General features: G+C 34.9%; 1 protein-coding gene across 1 annotated transcript in view; it reads left to right on the top strand.

Annotated features, from left to right (window-relative positions):
• IL1RAPL1 (interleukin 1 receptor accessory protein like 1) overlaps positions 1-21,436 on the top strand; it is a 794,786-nt gene that overhangs the window by 519,217 nt on the left and 254,133 nt on the right. The window contains exon 5 of the mRNA XM_072427846.1: positions 4,758-4,911. Coding sequence (XP_072283947.1) covers positions 4,758-4,911 — 154 coding nt within the window. The remainder of the gene's footprint in view (positions 1-4,757; positions 4,912-21,436) is intronic.

Genomic DNA, 21,436 nt, shown 5'->3' with positions numbered 1-21,436 from the left:
CCACTACACCCCTGTTTAGGATTGTCAATAGTCCGGTAATGGATGAACACTACCTCTATTGCTGTACTACCAGTGTAAATGTTTATTATATGATTAAGCAGGAGTTTGAAATATAAATTATCTTTCCTAGCATAGATTTCCTATGTTTTTTTTTTATTAGGTTGTGTTGTTTTTTATTTTGTTAATAGATGCCATTCAGTGCCTTTGGCAAATTTAGGAATCTATACCATAATCAATGGTTTACCTTCCCATGCCAACTTCTGCTATGAGCTTCTCTCTTTTGTATAGATGTGGGTAAATATCTCTTAAGAATTATGCAGTTATTTTATCCTGCACTATACATGAACCCCTGGCCAACCTGGAGATATGGACATAAGCTTGCAGCTGCAGAGGAGGAAACATTCATCCAGGGGTGACAAAGGCAGGAAGTGTGAGTGAAGGCTGGATAACCAAGTTAACAAAGGGCATATAGGAAAAGCAAAATGCAAAAATCAAGATAAGTAATGAAAAAAATGTGACTGTAAGGGAATAGGAGTATTGCTCATTAGTGGTTTTAGTAATAGAACAGTGATATGACTGTCCTTATGAGCTGCCAACAGGGGACTTATTTAAAAAGCATTTTTTAAAGCATGTTGATGTGCTGCTCCAGCTTAGGGACTTTAAAGCTGGTGCGACACTAAAGAAATGTGTTACAGACTTGTTAAAAGAAAAAAATATGTGAGACCAGTGGACGTGCTAGGGTCACAAAACCAATGCTTATACAGTCACGGGATACTGGTCCTTTATTGCCTGCACACCACCATACTGATCTTTATAAATGGGGTAGAAGTGGTGCTAAAGGAATATATATATATATATATATATCTTAGGATACATTTGGTTAACTTTATTTAGGATGTATTTAGAATATAAAATGTGACTACAGGTTTTCTTGGAAACACGTGGTATTGTTATCGCTAAAAGTGGAAAATGCTTTTGCCACAACCTTTTCATTTTAATCATCACTTGAATCCTAATGTTATAACTCACAGTAGGGGTGAAATAATGCTCATTTAATTGTATTTTTTTATGATCAGGCAGCTTTGTATATAGAGGTATTAGCTGAACTGTGTCAAATTGAAGTGACTCACTTTTCCATTAAGAGTGGCACATAAAACTAGTGTGTTGTAATAAAGCAAAAGTGCAAGAGAAACACTAACTAAAATATAACACTTTCATATTGCCTGCGAGAGATAAAATCCCAAGCCATTTCACAGTTTAAATGGATTCAAACCTCTTAAGTTTGCTATGCAGCAGAATCTAGTAAAAAATAGTTTCCTTTTTTAAAAGAAGAAGAGAAGTCGATAGCAATTGCGAGAAATAGGTTTTACCTGATATGTACAGCATTACTGTAGGTGTTTTGGCATAAAGATGTAAAAAAAGATGACTTTTGGTAACAATAAGAAAAAAATTGTGGCATTACAAATCTATATTGGATTCTGTCATTATAAAAGAATAGTTGAGATAATTAAGTGGACATTAGATTGATGAATATGACTGTTACTTTAAGAAGCAAAATATTACAACTTAGTGATCAGTTTTGTGCAGGCGTAAACCACCTGACATATAGGCAGTTAATCTCCTATCGATGTTACTTAATCTGTTCATCTGTTAGTCAATGATACCCTATCCACAAACAGCAAGGGCAACATCACTTAGATCAAATTCTATGAAGTCTTGTTCTGTCTATGTGTTAGTCCTACTGCACAATGCAAATCCTTTCCTTGCGTATTAAACTATTATAACCTTCAGGAACAGAATCCATTTTTAAAAATAAATACCTGAAAGGGTAAAATTACTCCCTTTTAATATCTACCAGGCTAAAGTGTCAGGATGTGTGTGGAATCTAGGTAGGCACTGCAAATGATTTTCTTTTTGATGTACAGTTAGACAAAGATAAGCTTCTAATTGATGTACAAACTAACCAAGGAAATTGCAGTGATGACATTACATAAACATGCTTTAAACTTGATACTTCCTCCCATGTTCTAGATGTTCAAGATATGACCAAATTATGCAATTTGGCTCATCCAAGCAACACTTTACTTTAAAGCAGGTGCATTGCTTTTTTTTACAGAGGGTTAGAGTAACTACAGGGGTAATTAGGAAATGTGTTATGTATATGTAAATGTGTTGTATTTTAAAGCTTTGTCCAGTTTTAAAAGTCAATCTAGTAGAAATCTTGGCATTTTGGGCAGATTCTGGGTAGTCAAATCACCTGAAGGTTTTTCTTAAAGGTCCTCTTGATAAGGTATCAATGCCTCAAATCATGTGTCTGGATATCAGGAGAAGTTTTAAATCTCCCTGTTTTATATCACAGAGATTACACGGAGAATAGGGGATCCTAAAACAAACAAAGATGGAAAAAACATTGCATTGCTGAAGTATAAAATATGACTTTTGGTTGGGCTGGTCCTTTAAAAATTCTTAGTTCCTGGTGTTTTGCAAAAGCCAGGGAATGTCCAGGACCTTTGACATTTTACTATTGCTGAATGTGTAGTCATTAAGACAGCTAATTAATCAAAAACATTCCAAAGGACACACACACACGGTATTTGTTTATTAGGATGGGAAAGGGTAATATTGCTTTCTCCATATTAGAAGGATGCCCTCACTGCCTGCAGGGTCATTAGACCGAATGAGGTCATGTAAATTCTGATAACATGCACATTATCTGTATAACTTGCAATTAACAACTAATAATCATAAATCTAATTAACTATGGAGAGAGAATTATGACACTATCATGTCAATATTACTATTACAATGTACAGATTATAGGGAATTAAAGATAAATATATCATCTGTAATCTAAACTGAAGGACACTTTGTGGAATTGAGTAATAAATGTAAGTTAGATAAATGTCTCAATCCAAATGATTCAAATCAAAATTGAGCTTAATTTCGGTTATTCAATGTTGCATTGTGAAGATAATTTACTAGGCACAATCAAATCTTGATTCAGATTAATTGGCTCTGTCATTGCGCAAGAAACAGCAAACTTTTGTGGAGCATTATATGAAGTTAAAAAAACTTTACTTAGACTGAATAAAACATTTGAAGATCCATTGCATACGCACAGCACTGTCAATATTTTTTGCTCAATAAAAACACAAAACTTCCTATATCAAAGTTCTGGTTTTGCTACCTCACTGTCATGCTGATCCTCTTGTGTTATACTTTGAATCACTAACCTAGAACACGCATGCAGATGAGATTTCTGACATGTTTCAGGTTAGGGAACAAATGTAGTGAAGCCAGTAGATCCGTATAATAACCAAGCATCTAGCTTTTGCAGATCAATTTTAGTAATGGAAGCTGCTATGTTTCATACAGAAACAATTTACATTATTAAGCTTGTTTGTTCTTTTCTCAAAAGTATAAAACACTAATCTTTAAAAAGTAGGGAAAAAAGATAACAGACCAAGTCCATATGATTTTCATTTTTTTCCCCTTTTAAATTAATGTTTTTAAAATTTACACCACGGACATATCTATTCTTTTTTTTTTATTGCCATTTTTGTTGATCACTGTTTTAACTTATAGCTGTGGCGACCATATTTTGTGCTCTAGGTTTATACTCGCGTCAATGTGATTTTCCTGTGTTTTTTTAGGTTAAAGTAAGTACCTTGGTTATATTTGGATTAGTTACATTCAAGCATATGTCGTATATTTGGTTAAATATTAACCCAGGTTCCGTTCCTGCAACTTAAGCAATCTCATCTTTAGGCAAGGATCATAGGATAGAACCAGTCTACAATGCTGTGAGCGTGCAGCGCCTGTCAGTGAAAAATTCCCTAACAGTGTGAAGACTAGGGATCATAGGGGATTGTGAAGGAGGAGGACAGATGGAGCCCAGAAGACTGACGAGGAGACGTCCCGTGGATGTACACATCAGAGCCAGTTGTAAATGCAGGTGGTCGGTAAACATAAGTCGTTAAATGAGGACTACCTGTAGTACACATAGTTGCAGGAAGGGACTAAACCTAATATTTTAGTGCATGCAATAATGATAATGTTAATCCATAGTTTTAACACAAACATGTCTAATAAAATCATAAAGCAAGCTTAATACACAGCCATGTATCAAAAAATAAAATGAAGGACAATTACAGACTTCAGATACAGGCATGTGATTCAGGAGTTGTGGATGATTGTATCTATATGTACAGTGGAGAAGAACATTAGATATCATACGATAGATAGCAATGACTGTAGCTGACTGGATTTGATTACATGTGATAAACGATTGAATCAGGCAGGAAGGTTGATAGGTCAAAATGTAAAGAAACTGGCTTTTTTGTTGGCCATTGAAAGATTTTAAAAGAAGAAGCCAATCTAATAGGACAAGGGGATGAAATTCGAGAAATTAAAGGATATTCTACAAAAATCAAAACACAACAAATCAAAAAAAATTGAAGTGAATTGTATTCCCTTGTTGATTGAAAAGCTCTAATTTGAGTGACAGAGATGGACAGAAGATGGTATGTAGTGGGAGAGATAGATAGGTATTCCTGCACCATTAATTAAAGACTGCAGAGTCTTTTTTATTTTTTTCTTACGTGTTTTCGGATGGTTCATTGTATAATAATTGTTTTATAAATACAATAGAATAAAATTATTCTAGTGCTATTTTAATACTGAGTAAATGTATGAGAATTATGTACTCATTGCATATGATTGAATACATTTTTTGTGACATGTTTGTGTCTTTACAGGAATGCAAAGCAAAGACATGGAGGCCCAGCATTATTTTAAAAAGGGATACTCTGGTAATCAGGGAGGTTAGGGAAGATGACATTGGGAATTATACCTGCGAACTGAAGTATGGAAGTTTTTTAGTGAGAAGGACCACAGAACTGACAGTAACAGGTATTTAAAACTAATTTTCTTTCTTTTTCATCAATGGACAGTTTCCAGACAAGGATTTCTGCTGTTTAGTCTATAAATATTTTCACTAGAACAATGCAGTTAAGAACTACTATATTTAGTAGGAGAAAAGTTTTGGAAATGTAACTTTTAGGAAGAGGTTTAGTATTTTAGATGGGCAAACCAGATTGATAAATTAAAAATCCATCTGGATGAGGGTGATTGTTCGATAAAATAAATTACTGATGATACCCACTCCACAGTGATGATGTGATGATGCCCTACTTCCTGGCCTTTAATTCTGTAATATATATATATATATATATATATATATATATATTACTCACTTGATTTAAAATAGCAATGTGCCAATTCCAGAACCTAGAAGAAAGTTAGGTGTGTCTAAAAACATAGCAAATGGTATGATGTGCACTATTATGCCCTATTTATCCATAATGTAACCCAATTTTTAAGAGCCACTTGTGAAGCAGATGTTTTTATCCACCTAATAGACAAGGAAGATGAAAGGCAAGGTGTGGATATAATATAGGAAATATTTTACTGATAATCCGGGTATGGTAGGTTTGGTTGCACTGGTTCTGGCTTAAGTCACCAACTTGTAGAAGTGCTGACATTATCACAGTCATAGTGAAATCAGATGGAGATTTGGCTGACATTGGTTCCCATGAAAAGCTGCTGAGAAACAAGTGACCCAAAGCGTTAGAATAAAGTCATTAGACCATAAACCAGATCACTACTATATAGAGAGACCCTATTCAGGCTAATTGGTTTCATCACACTCTTCTCAAACATCATGATTCTATTTAAAGTAGTACTGGTAAAATTTGGTATCACTGTAAGTGAATATAACTTTGTATGATGTAGGTTTAGACTTTTTCCAACAATATTAATAAACTTTAAGTTACCTTTTTCATCATTAATATTGTCTGGTCTTCTAGCATTTGTAATCCTGCCAACATCCCAAATATACATTGAAGAATACATGAACAAGAAAAATACGGGACTTTAACGGCAGTGGATTTATAAAAAATTATCATATACCTTTTATTTCCTTCATTAAGAAACAACAGTTTAAAAATATACATGTCTCTTCCCTTATACCAAATTTCAGAAAGAGTTTATCAACATTGTTAGCATACATGGGCTAGATATATTGTACACATTACAAATGATGAGATCATCAGACACATTTCGCTGACTGTGTCTGCTTCCTCAGGGATGTAATTGGTACAGCTAGTAGGTGTATCAGCACAAAGGATGTTGCATTCACCGGTATGCTCACTCTCTTGGTATGAAGGTAGGAAAAAGGCAGAATAAAAATCACAACACACAGAGATGGAGGTGTCCTATATATGTTCTCCACAACGATATTCAATAATTCTCCAGGTATTATTGGTAATACTCCATTATGGATTGATAATAAATAATTATCTACAAAAACTAGATTGAATCATATGATTCCATTCATAAATGGACTTGCACTTAAATTGTAAGTAGAACCGTCATCCTCTGTGACACCAAATGTGAGTTTCCTTTTCCAAAGTCCCTGCACTGTAATAGTTGGTTAGCCCCAAATGGAACATGCACACAACCCAAATCAGGAGTTCTAAGTTGGGACCACCTGTGTACATTCTACTGGGGGAGAGAGTGCACACAAGTTTAGCTACACCGGGGATGCTTTGGACCCATAAAATCAGAGACAGAAGAACAACGTCAGGGCTGGAATCCTTCGAAATGAGATAAACATTTACAAAGATTTTAGCAGAAAGTAGCATTTTATTTAATCATTTTAGGAATGAAAATATAACTTTGATAATACACAGCTAATAATTACCCATTTGTTTAGGATACATGGTTGGCATTGTATGTTGTTGTTTCATTAAAACCTCACGCATTAAATTGTTGTTTTACTTAAAATGTATTTTATTTATATCTGCTTTTGTACTGGACATATTGGAAACATTAATTTTTTTTGAACATTTTCCATCATAAGAGGCGTTTTGTAGAGATCTTAGTGCAGTGTTTGAAAAATTATGTGGCAAACCTGCCACATGCTGAAAAGAGTCTTTGTAGTATATAAAGTGGAAATTGAAATGCGGATAGTTTTGTTAGAATATCACAATACCAATCACAATACTGTAAAAAGGAGGTATTAAAAGCTGTTATTAATATATAACTAATCATCATGTAGTCTGTCAACAGCAATATTACAGCAGTTTTTATTTTTTCTGTGCCCTTTCCTATATAGTAGTTATAGCTGGAGCACTTTTCGTAATATAATTGTATTACTATTATTTCTCGATATAACTAGCTACATGTAGCTTCTCCCCACTGTAGCCCCATGAAGAATAATTAGTAACAGCAGTAAGAGCTACTGTACTTCTCAATACCTCTAGCTGTCAATAGTGCATAGGTTGGTTCTTTAACCTCCCTGGCAGTCTGAATAATAAGTATTTTAAATCTCAAAGTGGTACATTTAAAAATACCTAATATTTTAAATTTCCTGTCTGGTCCCGGCTCACATGGTCCCGCCTGGCTGGAATCTGGCCTCGCGTCCGCAATGTTCAGATGCCGGAGACGCAGATGCCAGCCGGGCATCGCCAGGCAACGCAGATGCCGAGCAGGCATCCCCAGGGGAAGCAGACGCCGGGCATCGCTGGAGGATGCTGCAGGCACCTCCAGAGGGTGTCGCGGGCACGTGGGGACCAAGTAAGCTTCAAAACTTCCTTGCCATTCCACCACAAGTGTGGCTCTGGGTTACCGTTTTTGGTACAGAAAATTAACCCAGAGCCAGTGAGGTTAAGAACCAGTACTGGACATATTGGAATATTGGTGACATATTGGTTCTTTCAGAATCAGTACTGCATTGCTAGTGACCAAGCAGCTGGAAAGAAGCTAGCCACCAGGAGCTGCACAGGATCGCTTGATCCCAAGGCAGGTCTGAACCTGCCATAAATATGTTAGTGTTTGACTTCCTTTACCAGGTCAAGCTGTTCAGCAAAAGTAGTAGTGAGAAGGTTAGCACAAACCATTTAGCATTGACAGGAATACTTACAGTTCTTAACTTATATTAATTTAATTAGGTTTCTTACTAAATGAAAAGTAATTTTGGTGTAACTACTTAAAAAGTGTAAGCCTTTGATTTAAAATAATTTATGGAAAGTACATCTGACTTTACTAGTCCTGTAACACACCGCTTTACACAGGGTATGTTGTCTGAGGGTGGTTACATTCCCTCACTATAGATACAGTGCAGTGATTGTAGCCACTTCAAGGCGGGTAGTATGTTACTGGCCAGATCACTAGGTAAACAAAAGGACAAAAAAAGAAAATTAATGCAGTCAACACATCTAATGATTATCTTACTCTTAGAGGTATACTTTATAAAAACAAAGTGGAAATATAAGGAAAATAAATCAGTATAGGGTAGCATAAAACCTTAATTATAGGTAAAAGTAATGTATCACGATTTGACCTATTTTGAACAATGTGGACGTTTAAACATCTTTCTGCAAATTTCTGACAAGCTTGTAATGTTCCATAAAAAAGTGCCTCAGTAGTCATTTTCTTCTGTTTAAATATTGACACAAGTCACTCTGCTTGTCATGCTTGTAGGCAAATAAATTATGCTTATCTTTACCACGAAATGCAGGGAAATGCAGAAGAAGTGTGACTAATGTTCACCTAAAGTGAACTCAGGCAATCTATTACATTAAAAAAAACAAATAAATAAATAAAATACATTTATTTGAGTTTTATTGTTTTTAAGGATTCAAAAGATTTGAGATGAGAGTTAAAGAGATATTGTGATAATGGAAATTTTTTATAAATACAAGCAGTGTAAGTATGTGAATTTTGGTTTAGTACTTGTCTATTGCAATTACTTGTGGAGCAAAACTTAGGCTGCGTACACACGTGCAATAATTGTCATTGGAAACGAACAATCCATGACTGGTGCACAACGATTGGTCATTGACCCCGACAAACGAGGAATCTCCCTGGAAACAAATGACTAATTCGGCGGATCTGATTGGGTGACAATCATTCATAATCTATTGTGTGTAGGGTCGCTCAGTAATCGTGGATTGTTCTGTGATACACTTTCTCCTGTACATGTCACTTTCTGCATCATTTGAACGTTCATTAAAATGATCATATCTAGTGTGTACATTATTGGTGGATTTTATTTGTATGTATATGTACAGAATTGTGCACAATACGATCATTCAAAATAATTGCGAATAATCATTGATCTTTTTTTTTTCAAGCGATAATTATTGCACGTGTGTACCTTGCCTTAAGCTTGGACAAGGGAAATCATTGCAAGCAGCTAGTCAGCTATACTGCATTGTTGTCTCCTAACAAGAGATGCACTGATAGTGAAGAGACAAGAATGACAAAGTGATGGGAGGAGATAAGACCTGCAAGTGCTACTTAACATACAGTATTAGACATGTCTTTGCCCCATTGACTCTATCAAACCTTTGTAGTCCAGCTACATTTAAAATCTCTAAAGTTCCTCTTCTTATCTGATACTTTATGCCAATAAACTTAATAACTACAAACATTGGCAGGATACTTGGCATTACTAGTTGACATTTTCCAGTATGGATGAGCATTTGACTCATTCCATGAGTCTATAGAGTTGTGAATGCTCTTATTTTATAAATTTATAGCTTACATTGGGTCTCTAAAATGAAATACTGATTCAGACTTGGATTGGAGCTAATTTGAATTTGAGCACTCCATGCTATGACATTACCACTGTTAGCAAACTTTGACAGCCATCATCATCCAGCAGCCATAATGACCAAGGTTACTATACCTGCCATTGACTACCAAGCAAGAAAGGAAAAGTGAGCACATTTTGCTGGGGGATTATGTGAACATGCAGCCTGCAAGTGCAGGTTTTCATTAAAGTGGACCTATTAATACAGCTCTTTAAGTTTTTTATTTGTTTTTATTTTTGGGTAGGACTCCTCTTTTTATGTCTTTATTGATGCAGCTGAAGGGGAAACCCACAGCCGCCTGGTATACTTTTGTTACATATCCCAGGAGACTGTGGACTGCCGCTTCTGCCCATGCCCAAGATCGGGAGTATGTCATTATGGGCTCTCGCATAATGTAATAAAGTGTTAAATCCCATGCATGTTCAGTGAGATTGGCACTTTTTTTTACATTTGTAGGAAGACATGTCATCTGATCTCACACTTGCTCAGTGAAAGTTTGGGTGATGTGAAGAAGATAGTTACACTCAATGTTCCATCCAGTAAAAATAAGTGATGATTTTTTTTTTTTTGTTAAAGTCTCGCTTTAAATTCTTACTTTAAAAAAACAAGTCATAACATTTCCTACTCAACAAGATCTCAGTTCCAGCCCTCTACTATACTTTTCTCTACATGTTTATCTGTTTTCATGCTTTTCACACAAGCAAGCATCAGCTGAGTTAACATTTTAAGATGTCACTGCAGAAATAATGTTTTTTTTTCCTATGACAGCAGTTTATTTATGACAACCTGAAATACATCCTAAGCTCGCAATTTGCTGCACAGAACATTTTAGCATTTCCACAAATCCATCACTAACTGAAATAAAACGCATAGAAAACTATAACTTGCCACTTGTAAAATTCTCTTTGGCTGTTTTATGTATTTCTCAATGTTACACTAATAAACCAAGATCCTTTGATAATGGTGGGTAATATCCACCTGTCAGATTACTGCAATTGCTTTAGGTTGGAAAATAAATTCTATAGATCAGTCAAAATCTAGAAAAACCCTGTTTGGTATCAGTCCGTGGTAGCTTTTTAGTATATAAAATGAATTTATTTTGCTGCTGGGGACAGCTAATTATTGTACAGTGATTACAAAAAATGGTACCCATCAATATGTAATTTTCAGCTCAGTCTAATAGGCTAGCACTAACAGGTCAAGTCCATTTTTATTTGATTCATATCACCCAAGCTGTCAGTTATGTTGTACAGCTGGTAATATATAGACTTACACAAGGACAGTCATAAGGCCTTTCAACAAGCAGTTTTTATAGTATCTGTGCGATAATAGATATTGTACCTATGTTCCAAAGCTTTCAGCCATGAAGAGAAAAGGAAATGTCATCTGCAAAATCAAAAAGGCATAAAATGTGTGAAATATAGTGAAATATTATTTTTCTGCTTTGATTGAATGCCTAATTGCAATGTTCATACTCATATAGTTTTTGTAAATGTTCATCAATTGAACAGATTCAGCAGGTACTCTGTCAACGTAATGGGAACGTTCTGATAGATTTGTATATTGAAATGAACTAGTGATTTTTTTTCCCAAGCTTTACCAGTTGTCATAAGCAAAGTAAATTCTTTTTAATCCAGGAAAAACTGAAAAAAAGATATTACATCAAGTCAGAACCTTTTTATAAAGAAGTGGCATATGTACATAATACACCAGTTTTGGAAAGCTAAGCATTAAGAAGGAGTGTAGCTTTAATGCAAAAAGAAATAAATCAAACCTGGTTCTAGGAATTTAAATAGGAATCCCTGATATAAAGAAAAATACTTTCCCTTTCTAAAGTTTTTATTTAATCTTTAATCTTTTTTTTCTCTTTTGTAATCTGTTTTGTTGAGTATTCTTTGTTTGGATCTTCTGTAAACTAGAGACAAACAATTGAAAAGTAATTATAAGACTGTAACACATGAAGAAACCAGATATCTAAAAAGGAACAGAGTGTATTTATAGGGTGCTGATAATAGAAGAATAGAAAGAAAAGTCTAACCTGAACACTTTAGAAATTCATTTTGTTTGTCTCAGTTGCACGATCTTCCAGAAAAGTAATAAAAACAAGTTGTAACTTTATATAATTTGTGCGATTTGTAAAGTTACATCTCTCTCAATTTAATGATAAACATCTGTGGCATAACAGAAATCTAGAGGAGTGACAGACAACATTGCAAGATCTTTAGTCTCTATGGCAGACTCTGGTTCTTCCTTGGTAGTGATGGTTGGCTGATTTTTGTCACAAGGGAAGGGCCCAGCCTGGACAAGTTAGGAGCCAATCACTGCCCTGGTGCATTTGTCTGTTGGCTGATTGTGACTTTTGGCACATTTTAGATGGCCACTTCAAACAAGCTAAATGTCTAGAGTACAGGAGTGGGGGGTGGGGGAGAACCCTGACCATGTTTGATTTTAGCTTTATATTATGGCTCTCTAGTACTTTGTTTTACCTTTAGTATATTAAAAGATGTTAGTCATGCCCACCTTTCCATTCTTTACTCAAGATTGTATATAATACGTTCCCCTTTTCCTAATATTTTCAGTTATTCAGACTCTTCACTTTTTTGTGGCCCATGTGTAGACACAGTATTCTTAATTAGGTGAAAATGAAGATCTATATAGGGGAATCAGGGCCACCATCCTCATTCTTTAGGTCTCCTAGTTAAGCTTCTAAGAATTCTATCAGCTTCCCCCACTAGCAGGACATTCTTCCCACTGGCCAGCAATATAGGAGGCAATCTACCTACTGGTTACCATACTAAAATACTGTGAGCTTTTGATATAGCAATTATAGAAGTGGTTCCCTAAAGACCTGAAACTTACTTCAAAGGGTTCACTTATCTTAAAAAATTCGAGAAACACTGTCCTAAAGAGTTTGAGAGGATGAACATGGGAACATTTTATTGCAGAAGAGACATAGTACGTCCTTTTTTTTTTTTTTTGGAAATTCTATAAACATCATTGATTCTAATTGTACCACCCATCACTGTATACAATACCATGCATACCAAGACCATACTTTTTCACAGCTGTTTCCAATATATTTTATGTGCTTTAATCAAAGTTCAATTTAGTTACTATAATAGTAGGGGGCATAATAAGCCTGCTTTTGTCTGTGGTTCGTTATAATTTTTGTTATCCTGAACACTCGCTGTCAAGATTTTACTAATGAAATTGTGTCCTGATTTCTGTTATTCTAATGCACTTCATTGATGCTATATAAACATACATATTCAATGGCTATCTAACAGCGGGTTATGAGGGCCTCCTGCAGTGAGAAAATCAAGCTCTGAAGAGTTCTGCCATTAAAACCACAAGGGACAGCCTGCAAACATTATAACATTGTCATACGCTTTCACTCAGCGTGAGCTTATTTCCAACCTCCAGAAGAGCATGTGCCACAAACTAATGCACTTCTGCAAGGCTTATGCTGGGATGATGTAAGAAACTGACAGGACGAGATGAGGTTATCAAATAATTTATGCTGAGATGTTCAGTCATTTCATAAGAAATAGGCTTTATATATAAATCCTGACGCATTTTAACATTTACTACCTTGAACAGAAGTGATGTGGTATCTGTTTAGAGTACCAAATTTTAGGAGAATATTTTGTAACTACAGTGACCTAATGTAAGAGCTTATGAAAATGAGTTGATGGCAACATTATGTTTGTTTTTACATAAGTGTTGTCATGTATGAGACTAGATTTTATGGAGGACGGAAAAAAGAACGGAATGCTGATTTTTAAAGCATAGCCGGTTGGAGGTATTTCCATTTTGGACCCTTTCTCTGCATACATCGACATGCTCCTAACAAAAGGTAAGGTTAAAGCAGAAATAAACTAAAAACAAAAAAAGACACTTACCTGACACCTCGATGGCACTGGTCCTTCTTTCGATCTTGTCCAGCATTGTCCTGGCATTCCTCTTTGAAGAGGAAGCACCCGGTGCCATCCTCTGCCTTCCTTTCCGGTCTTCTTGCTCCATCACCTGATCTCGCACTGCATAGCTGCTGTGAAGGGGGGAAAAGAGAGAACCAATCTCACTGCGCATCCCCTTGGAAGGAAAGATGCCCCTTCTGCTCATGCCTGATCTCAGGCATGCGCAGAAGGAGCAGCCAGAGCCTTTCGGAATGCATGACATAGGTATCCCAGGAAAGCTCTGCACTCCCATCAAGTCTTGATCGCTGCTGCCGTGCTGTACCCTTTTTTTTTTAAAATCAACACTTTTTAGAAAAAAAAAAAAAAAAAACACCAACATTTTTACTTCATATAGAAGGGTTTGTCTATCCTTCTATGTAATGTAAAAATGTTGCGTTTAGGTATGCTTTAGGAGATACCTACTTTTGTGGATCTACAGATTTCATGTATTATTGAAAATGTTTACCCCAAATCTTTACCCAGACACTTATTTTTCTTAGCTTTACATTATATTGTGCATTTAGAAGATTCATATTGTAGAAGTAAAAATTTGTTGATATGGTTCCAACTATTGGGGCAAGTCGATAACAGATCACCATTTTCCAGAAGCTAATACAGTAGTAAAAAGTTATAAAAAGTTATACAAAGTGTCACGCCATTTATAGTGCTTTGCTACTGCCCATTCACATTATAATTGGAAGGTGTTTACAGTGTTGACACTGCAGAAATATGACTATATTGTCCTGTGTTTATGATTCCCTTGACTTTTTTATTAGCCTTGAATGATAAGTATCTTTTCTATCAGAAATATTCCACCATCTTCAAAATTGGAATTAATTTCCTTCTTACTGTGACTAGATTCGCAAAGTGTTATCTAAATTGCTACAAGTGTGCTCCTTGCAGTGGCATCACAGGATCTCCTTTGAATAAAAAAAAATCTTAATGAACAGAGTGGAACATTTGTGGTGTTTTATTGGCATTTTTTCCCTATTGTATCTGTCTATACTTTAAAAATCTTTTCTGGGCATAAATTATGATAATGAATTTAAAAAGTGCAGGTTTTTACAGAATTTAAACCACAACCTACATAGGGGCATGTTTAATTGTTTTGAATAGACAGCACATTTGTCCAACGTATCCTTGCTTAATTTTTTTTTTTTATTGTTTTTGTTTATTGTGTGAGATTTGTTAATTTATCAGTTTCATTTACTCCTTTCTGAAAATGGTATTTTTTTTCCTGTCTGTCTTTTTTTATGCCTGATAAAATTGCCGTTCCATGTGCCTTCATTTGTATGCACACAGGATTTGATAAGAGTCTGTACATACCCGTTTCTCAGCACACAGAGCTATCACTGATCATTAGGAGGTGAATCTGCTAGGTTGCAAAACGTTCTCCAGTTCCTATTATTCTCTGCTGATTAGGTGATAGACAAGTGTTGTCAATTTCCTCAACAGAGGAAATGAAAACAAGGGAACACATGGTTCTCTGACAGTCTACAAATTTGTTATGGCATTACCACCATCCTTGTGTGTAGATACATTGGGTGTGATTTATGAAGGCTTTCCAAGACTGGAAAAGATAGACTATCATAAGAGATCATGGGTGATCCTGTAAACATGGAAGATATTTCCTAAAAATATATCGCTATTATTTGGCATATGTTTTTAATCCTGGAATAATTCCATCCCAGGTTTGCTGGATCACCCAGGTTCTCCTATGATCTATCTTCTTCAATCTTGGAGAGCTTTAAACAATCATGCCCAAAAGTTTGACGAATATTAACAATTTTGTCTACCAATATGGCCAAAAAATATGTAAACATCTCTTCATTTTATTGAGCTCAGATGTTTGAAGTGTACTGTTGATAATGCAGTACACAAAGCTATTTTAGACAATTTGTATGTTTCCAGTCTTATAGTAACAGTTTGAGGACCCTTTTGGTTTGCCTTTGCTCTTGTGCCAGTTCCAAAAAGTTATATACTGAAAAGTTGGCATTGGGAATCTCAAATGGCCTGCACACAGCTCTGACTTCAACACAGCTCCTTATGGAACACCTGTATTAAAACAATGACTTTTAGAATATGTACCCAGATACTTTAAAGTACTCCAAAATCTTAGAAAAAGCCTTTACACTAGAGTGAGAGTTGTCAAAGCTGCAAAAGCAGTGTTAGCAACTCTGTATCAATGCCCATTGTTTTGGAATTAGATGTACAACATGCCTTTATGAAGTAGGTGCCCTCAGATATTTGGTCACATAGCGTAAACAAATATTGCTTAGACATGGGACTTCTGTTTTGCATTCAATAGTTGTCTATCTATAGCAAACATTTATTTGCTAGCGGCTTAGAGACAGCAAATAATTACAAAGATTAGAAATTAAGGTAAAGCCACATTCACTTCAATAAACTAATCATGTGTTTTTTATTTCCCTCATGCCCGATTGTGATAAAGTTAGAATAATGTCAACTGTTTTATTCATTCTGATTTTACTGCTTCTGTTGTGAACTTTGAAGGTCCCTTTCAGACTTGATGTTAAAAATGAGTGGTTAGCTACAGCATTCGACAACTGCTTTGTCGTCCAGTTGAGCAAGATTGAGTGTGGTTGTGGTTCTTCCTCCAAAGGTGGAAATTCAACCTCATGGCCAGAAACAACACATTGCTTCCAAAAACCACACCTCAATCAACTACAAGGGCAGCAATGTGGAAAGGCATGCAGAGATGGTTCCCAACAACTCACTTTCAGATAAATGGGAGTGGTTAGGAGCGCGGTGGAGCATGCGGTAAAGCAGGACAGAGAGGGATGAGGGCTTTGTGAAAAAAAGTCTTTTAAATGTTTGCTTAGATTTTTTTTAAAACTTAAGTATGCACAGTTCGGGAATAGGTTCAAATTAGAATATATATTCAATGGTTATAAAAAGACTGCATTCTTTTTTATTTAGTGGTTTGACGCCCTTGTTTTTAATGTGTATATAGATTTAGCTCTAACAAAATCATTATACTGAAAAATTCCTTTATTGTATTGGACCTTTAAATCGCACTGTTTTATGTACATAGTGTATTTCACCTTATATAGTTACTTTTTCTTAAGGAACAAAATAAAGTATTTTATTGACCTGTATATTTCTGTGATGAGACCTTGGGTATTTATCACATTTATGACTTGAGAAAATAGACATCCTTAAAGATAAAACAGAGTCCCAAAGCACATAACATATACAGGATGGTGATCCCTAATCTGTCATACTAATGGCTTCATGCCTCGTGTGTTGCCCCTGTTCGCTTTGATGCCACAAATGTAATGATAATCCTCAGTATAATATCACAACCAGAATGAATGACATTGTCCTCAGCAAAATAGCAGTCTAAAGAGATCTGTCAAAAATACAAGAAAATGATTAATTTTGGGCCACATTTTCCTCAGTGGTTTTTGTGTCAGACTCTGGACATGTCCTTCATTGTTAAATCTTTTCTACTCGCCAGAATCTTGTCAAAATAATATTTAATATTATGTGTTTATCTTTATTGAGGGTCATGTCAACAACCTGTCCTGTATCTTATGATTGTAAATGTGATAGGACCCTATAAAACATTTTCTGACTTGATATGAGGCACTTTCAAACTAAAAGAAAAAGAAAAGAAAAAGGAAAACTAAAGTTGTTAGTTTATTTATGTTTTTATTGTTATTTTTATTTTTACTGTTTTTTTCAACATTATCCACCCCACTAAGGGTAGGTTCACACCTGCCTCTTCATAATGCAATTTTGCGCAACCCCTCGATCACTAGCAGGCACCAATGTCCAAGAAACAATGTCTGACGGCTGGCGGCAGCGAACATTACTATTACTGCTCATTGCAGATCCCATAAATTCCCTATAGGTCTGCACCCTCCCTAAGTGGCAGCGCTTCCTGGTGTGAGCAAGAGGTAAACGTACGACAGCTTAACTGCCTATGTGAATACTGTAAATCCTTAGTGTTACCTTTAAATTTCAGCATTCCAAATGATAAAATGATAGAGAAAGAAAGCTAAGATGCCAGTGGGAAATTAGTATACCAACAACACATGAACAGCACGTGAATGTAAGGTTTTAATGTTCTTTTTTCCTCTGAAACATTCTACTATAACATTCTTGGCTGATAAATAACAATAATATAAGCTGTAGAATGAATCAACTTACTTTACAATTCTGTTTTTTAAATAAATATTTTAAAAAACTTTGACAACTGCAAAACTACTTTCGGCTCTGGGCTCCTAGGGGCTCCTCTTGCAGCTTTATCTCTTGCATTATGCATGCTCTTTCTCCCCCACTGACATATGGATCAGGTTTCTTACCCAGCAGTTGCAAAACCTGGGAGTCAGTAGCTATGGTCAAAAACCTTTCCGTTTTCCTTCATCAAAATTTTTATATATGCAGTAGAAGTTTTGTTTTGATGTTAAATAGTTTTGAATTTTATTCAAATACATAAGTTGAGTCTTTTTGCTGAGTACTTGATGAGCTATATACACTACTTCAGTAGAAATATACCAGGGAATTTCTCCTTTTTAGGAGTAAATAAGTAGAAATTCATCAGTGCTCTATAATTAGAACTTTTATTTTGTTATAGATTACAATTTTTTGAAGTACAAATTCCAGAATACAATAGGGTTGATCATTAAAGCAGTTTAGGGCGTTTGGAAATGTTCACACATTTCTCAAGGAACACCTAACAATTTCTGGAGGAATCTTAGGGTACCACATAATCCTCTGCAGGAAACCACTGATCTGTGACAGTTCCTTACTGTACTACAGGTTCCCTCCACTGGACAGGCAATCTGAATTGTCCAAATTACACTGGCAAGAACATGGGCCCAAGAAAACTGTTAAAGATAGGCATGAGCAGGTTCACAGTATATACTAGAGATCAGCTTTAGCTTCATAGCAAAACCAACCTACTGTACTATTACCAAATGTTTTTCAGCCTTATTTTAATTTCTGATAAGACTTGTCACTTCAAACCACCCTTTTGCTATGAAAGATAGGAAGTTTACATGTGCAAATTGTTATAAAGTTTACAGAGTTGTAAACACACAAATTATGGACAGACTGGGAAGGATGGACAGACAGATAGATAGATAGATAGATAGATAGATAGATAGATAGATAGATAGATAGATAGGGATAGATAGAAATGTTAAATTATTATGTAATATATGATCTTCCTGTGCAATTATAAATGTATACCAGATATTTCATTAGGATCATGTTGAGTCACTTTATTTTTGTTCTTGTATGTGTGACAAACTGTACAACAATAAATTCTGTGATAATACGCTGTTGCCATGGTACTTTCACTTCTGCAAAGAAATCATGGACTATGAAGTTAGAAAGGTAATTTAATTCTATAGATCTTAAAATGTATTGTTTTTTTTCCAATGGAGGGATGGCAAAACAATTCTCAACATTGATCTTTGAAATATTTGGTACCTTGTAGAAATAAAGGCAATTCAAAATGTTCCAACAAAAATTAAAGAATATTAATTAATTATATTATGCAAAATATACACATATACATATTCTCAAACAATCACGTCTAAACACTTGAATGTATTGAGGGACTATGTAATAAAAGCAATGTTGAAAATTATTTTTTTTATTTTGTAAGCATTTTTCAAGTAACATAGATTTTCCCTAAATTAGGAACCTATAGTAAAGTAAAGATTAAAAGTATTGTGCTTTCACGCACATATATATATGGACCTGTTGCTGCTGACTCTTAAAGATTTATAGGGATAAGGTTCTACAAAATGCACAAGGGTTATTGTATTCTGAAAATCCTGGTTGCTGGATGTCATTCTATAAGCCAAGTATGAGCTATAATAGTGAATTTAAATTGTTAACTAGGTACCAAAACCATAATGAGGTTCACATTTTAAATTTAGAATGAGACACTGGGATTCATTTTCCTAAAGTATGAATAACCTCATTTGTGAGATTGGATTGTGCTTACTTGTGGATTATGGCACACACCTACCTTTTTCTATGTGCCCTTCCAACAATAACAAGTCTGCGATGCTGTCAATGCTCCCTCTGTCTACTATTCCAGGACGACGTACAATCTTCAAAAAATACTGTTCTAGTTACTTTCTTATCTACTAAACTCATCATTATTTTAAATTAAACCAGCTTTTAGAAACCAGGCTCATTTAATATACTAGCCTCTGTTGATTCGGGTGTTGAAACTAAAATAGCCCCCAATGTCTTATAAAATGACCATTGGGACTAACATGAGCTTTTCTATATAGTCCATGGTTTTCTAGCTTAGTATTTAAATTTAAATCTTATTACAATTAACCTGGTTCCTTGTAGAGAAAGGTTTGCAAACAGAGCATCTTTTTTCTAAGATTGTCGAAGTTTTTTCCCTAATTTTATCATGAGCCTTGAGCCCATTTTATGGAGAAAATCACTATATTTTCATTTAATGTATGTATGTTCAGGGAGCATTTGTAAATTTCTTTGTATAATAATAATGGAACTAGTGCCAGCAAATTAAGTTATTGCAACAGGTTTATTTAACCTAAAATGTTTCATCATACTAGGTTAGTTTCCATTATACACCAAACAATCTTTTTAAGAGCCTGATTTTTCTAAATCTGCATTTTCTAGTGCTGCATGTGGTCAAAAAGCTTTGCTGTAATCTGCATTGTAGCCTGATAAATTAGTTCATTTTTTTATTTTTGTTTTTTATTAATGAATGCTAAAACTGTGTGGTCTGAAATTTTTCTCCAACAGGTAAATTTTGGAGGATGCTGCAGTTATGTTTAACCACTGTTAAATGTGAGCACTTTTTAGCTGGATAACGTTTGTTTTGCTCCCCCTAAATAGTCTCCTAAAGGCAAATTTTACAATAATGACTCAAGTGAAACAATTCACTGAAATTCAACTATAGTTTCTCTTTAGCTCTGTTCTATTTAAATGGTTTTAATGTGCGTGCTCTAAAGTCATTGTATATGTATGACAATGCAGCTGAATGACGCTCCGGCAAAAATGGCAAAACATCTTATTTGCTTCTGCAATGTTTTTGACTGAAGTCAAGTGGAACAACAGAAATGATTATGAGCTATAATGCAATGAATAGAGCTCATTCAAAATATTTGTTGACAAAATATTGTTATGAACTTTTGAAATGCAACATTCACACAATGAATTATATAATGCATCTTTTGTAAGCCAAAATAAATTCATACAATTCTAGTTTACAAACATATAGTAAGTGTTCTGTAGACAATTTTCAAGAGAAATGCTTACTTGTATATCATTATTATGATTATTCATATTTATTTAGGCATTAAACGCTTTGTAGCAATGCAATAAATATGTAGCTTAAAACAGCTGGTGTATCCAGCACTTTAATGTGCCATTGTAGTTGAAATTCATTACTTATTATCACAAATATTTTAATATTAGTGTTACTTTATTAATCTCCTATTCAACTGCCTTCCTTATCATTCTTTAGATTTCTTTTTACTTTTTACATTTTTTCCTTTCGTATTGTCCATCTTTAATGTCTCTTTTCTATGTTTCTCATTTTCGCTCTCTTTTATTACTTGCTTTACCTCCTTGCCTATACTTCCTGTTCAATATCTTTTATTTACAGGGAGGCAGAGAAAATTAAAGAAAATTAAAGATTAGTTTAAGAAAATGTATTATATTAGTCTCTGTTAACTTCTACTATGCATTGTAAAGATGGCACTAGCCCACACCCTGTTCACCTTTGCCCTCTTGCCTTGTAGACACAATTTTAGAGTTGTTGCCATTTCTCACTCAGGGTTTCCTTAAAATGGA

The sequence above is a fragment of the Pyxicephalus adspersus genome, chromosome 1 (assembly GCF_032062135.1).
Source record: "Pyxicephalus adspersus chromosome 1, UCB_Pads_2.0, whole genome shotgun sequence".
NCBI classification, from domain to species: Eukaryota; Metazoa; Chordata; class Amphibia; order Anura; family Pyxicephalidae; genus Pyxicephalus; species Pyxicephalus adspersus.
This window is presented reverse-complemented; position numbering and strand designations above follow the sequence as displayed.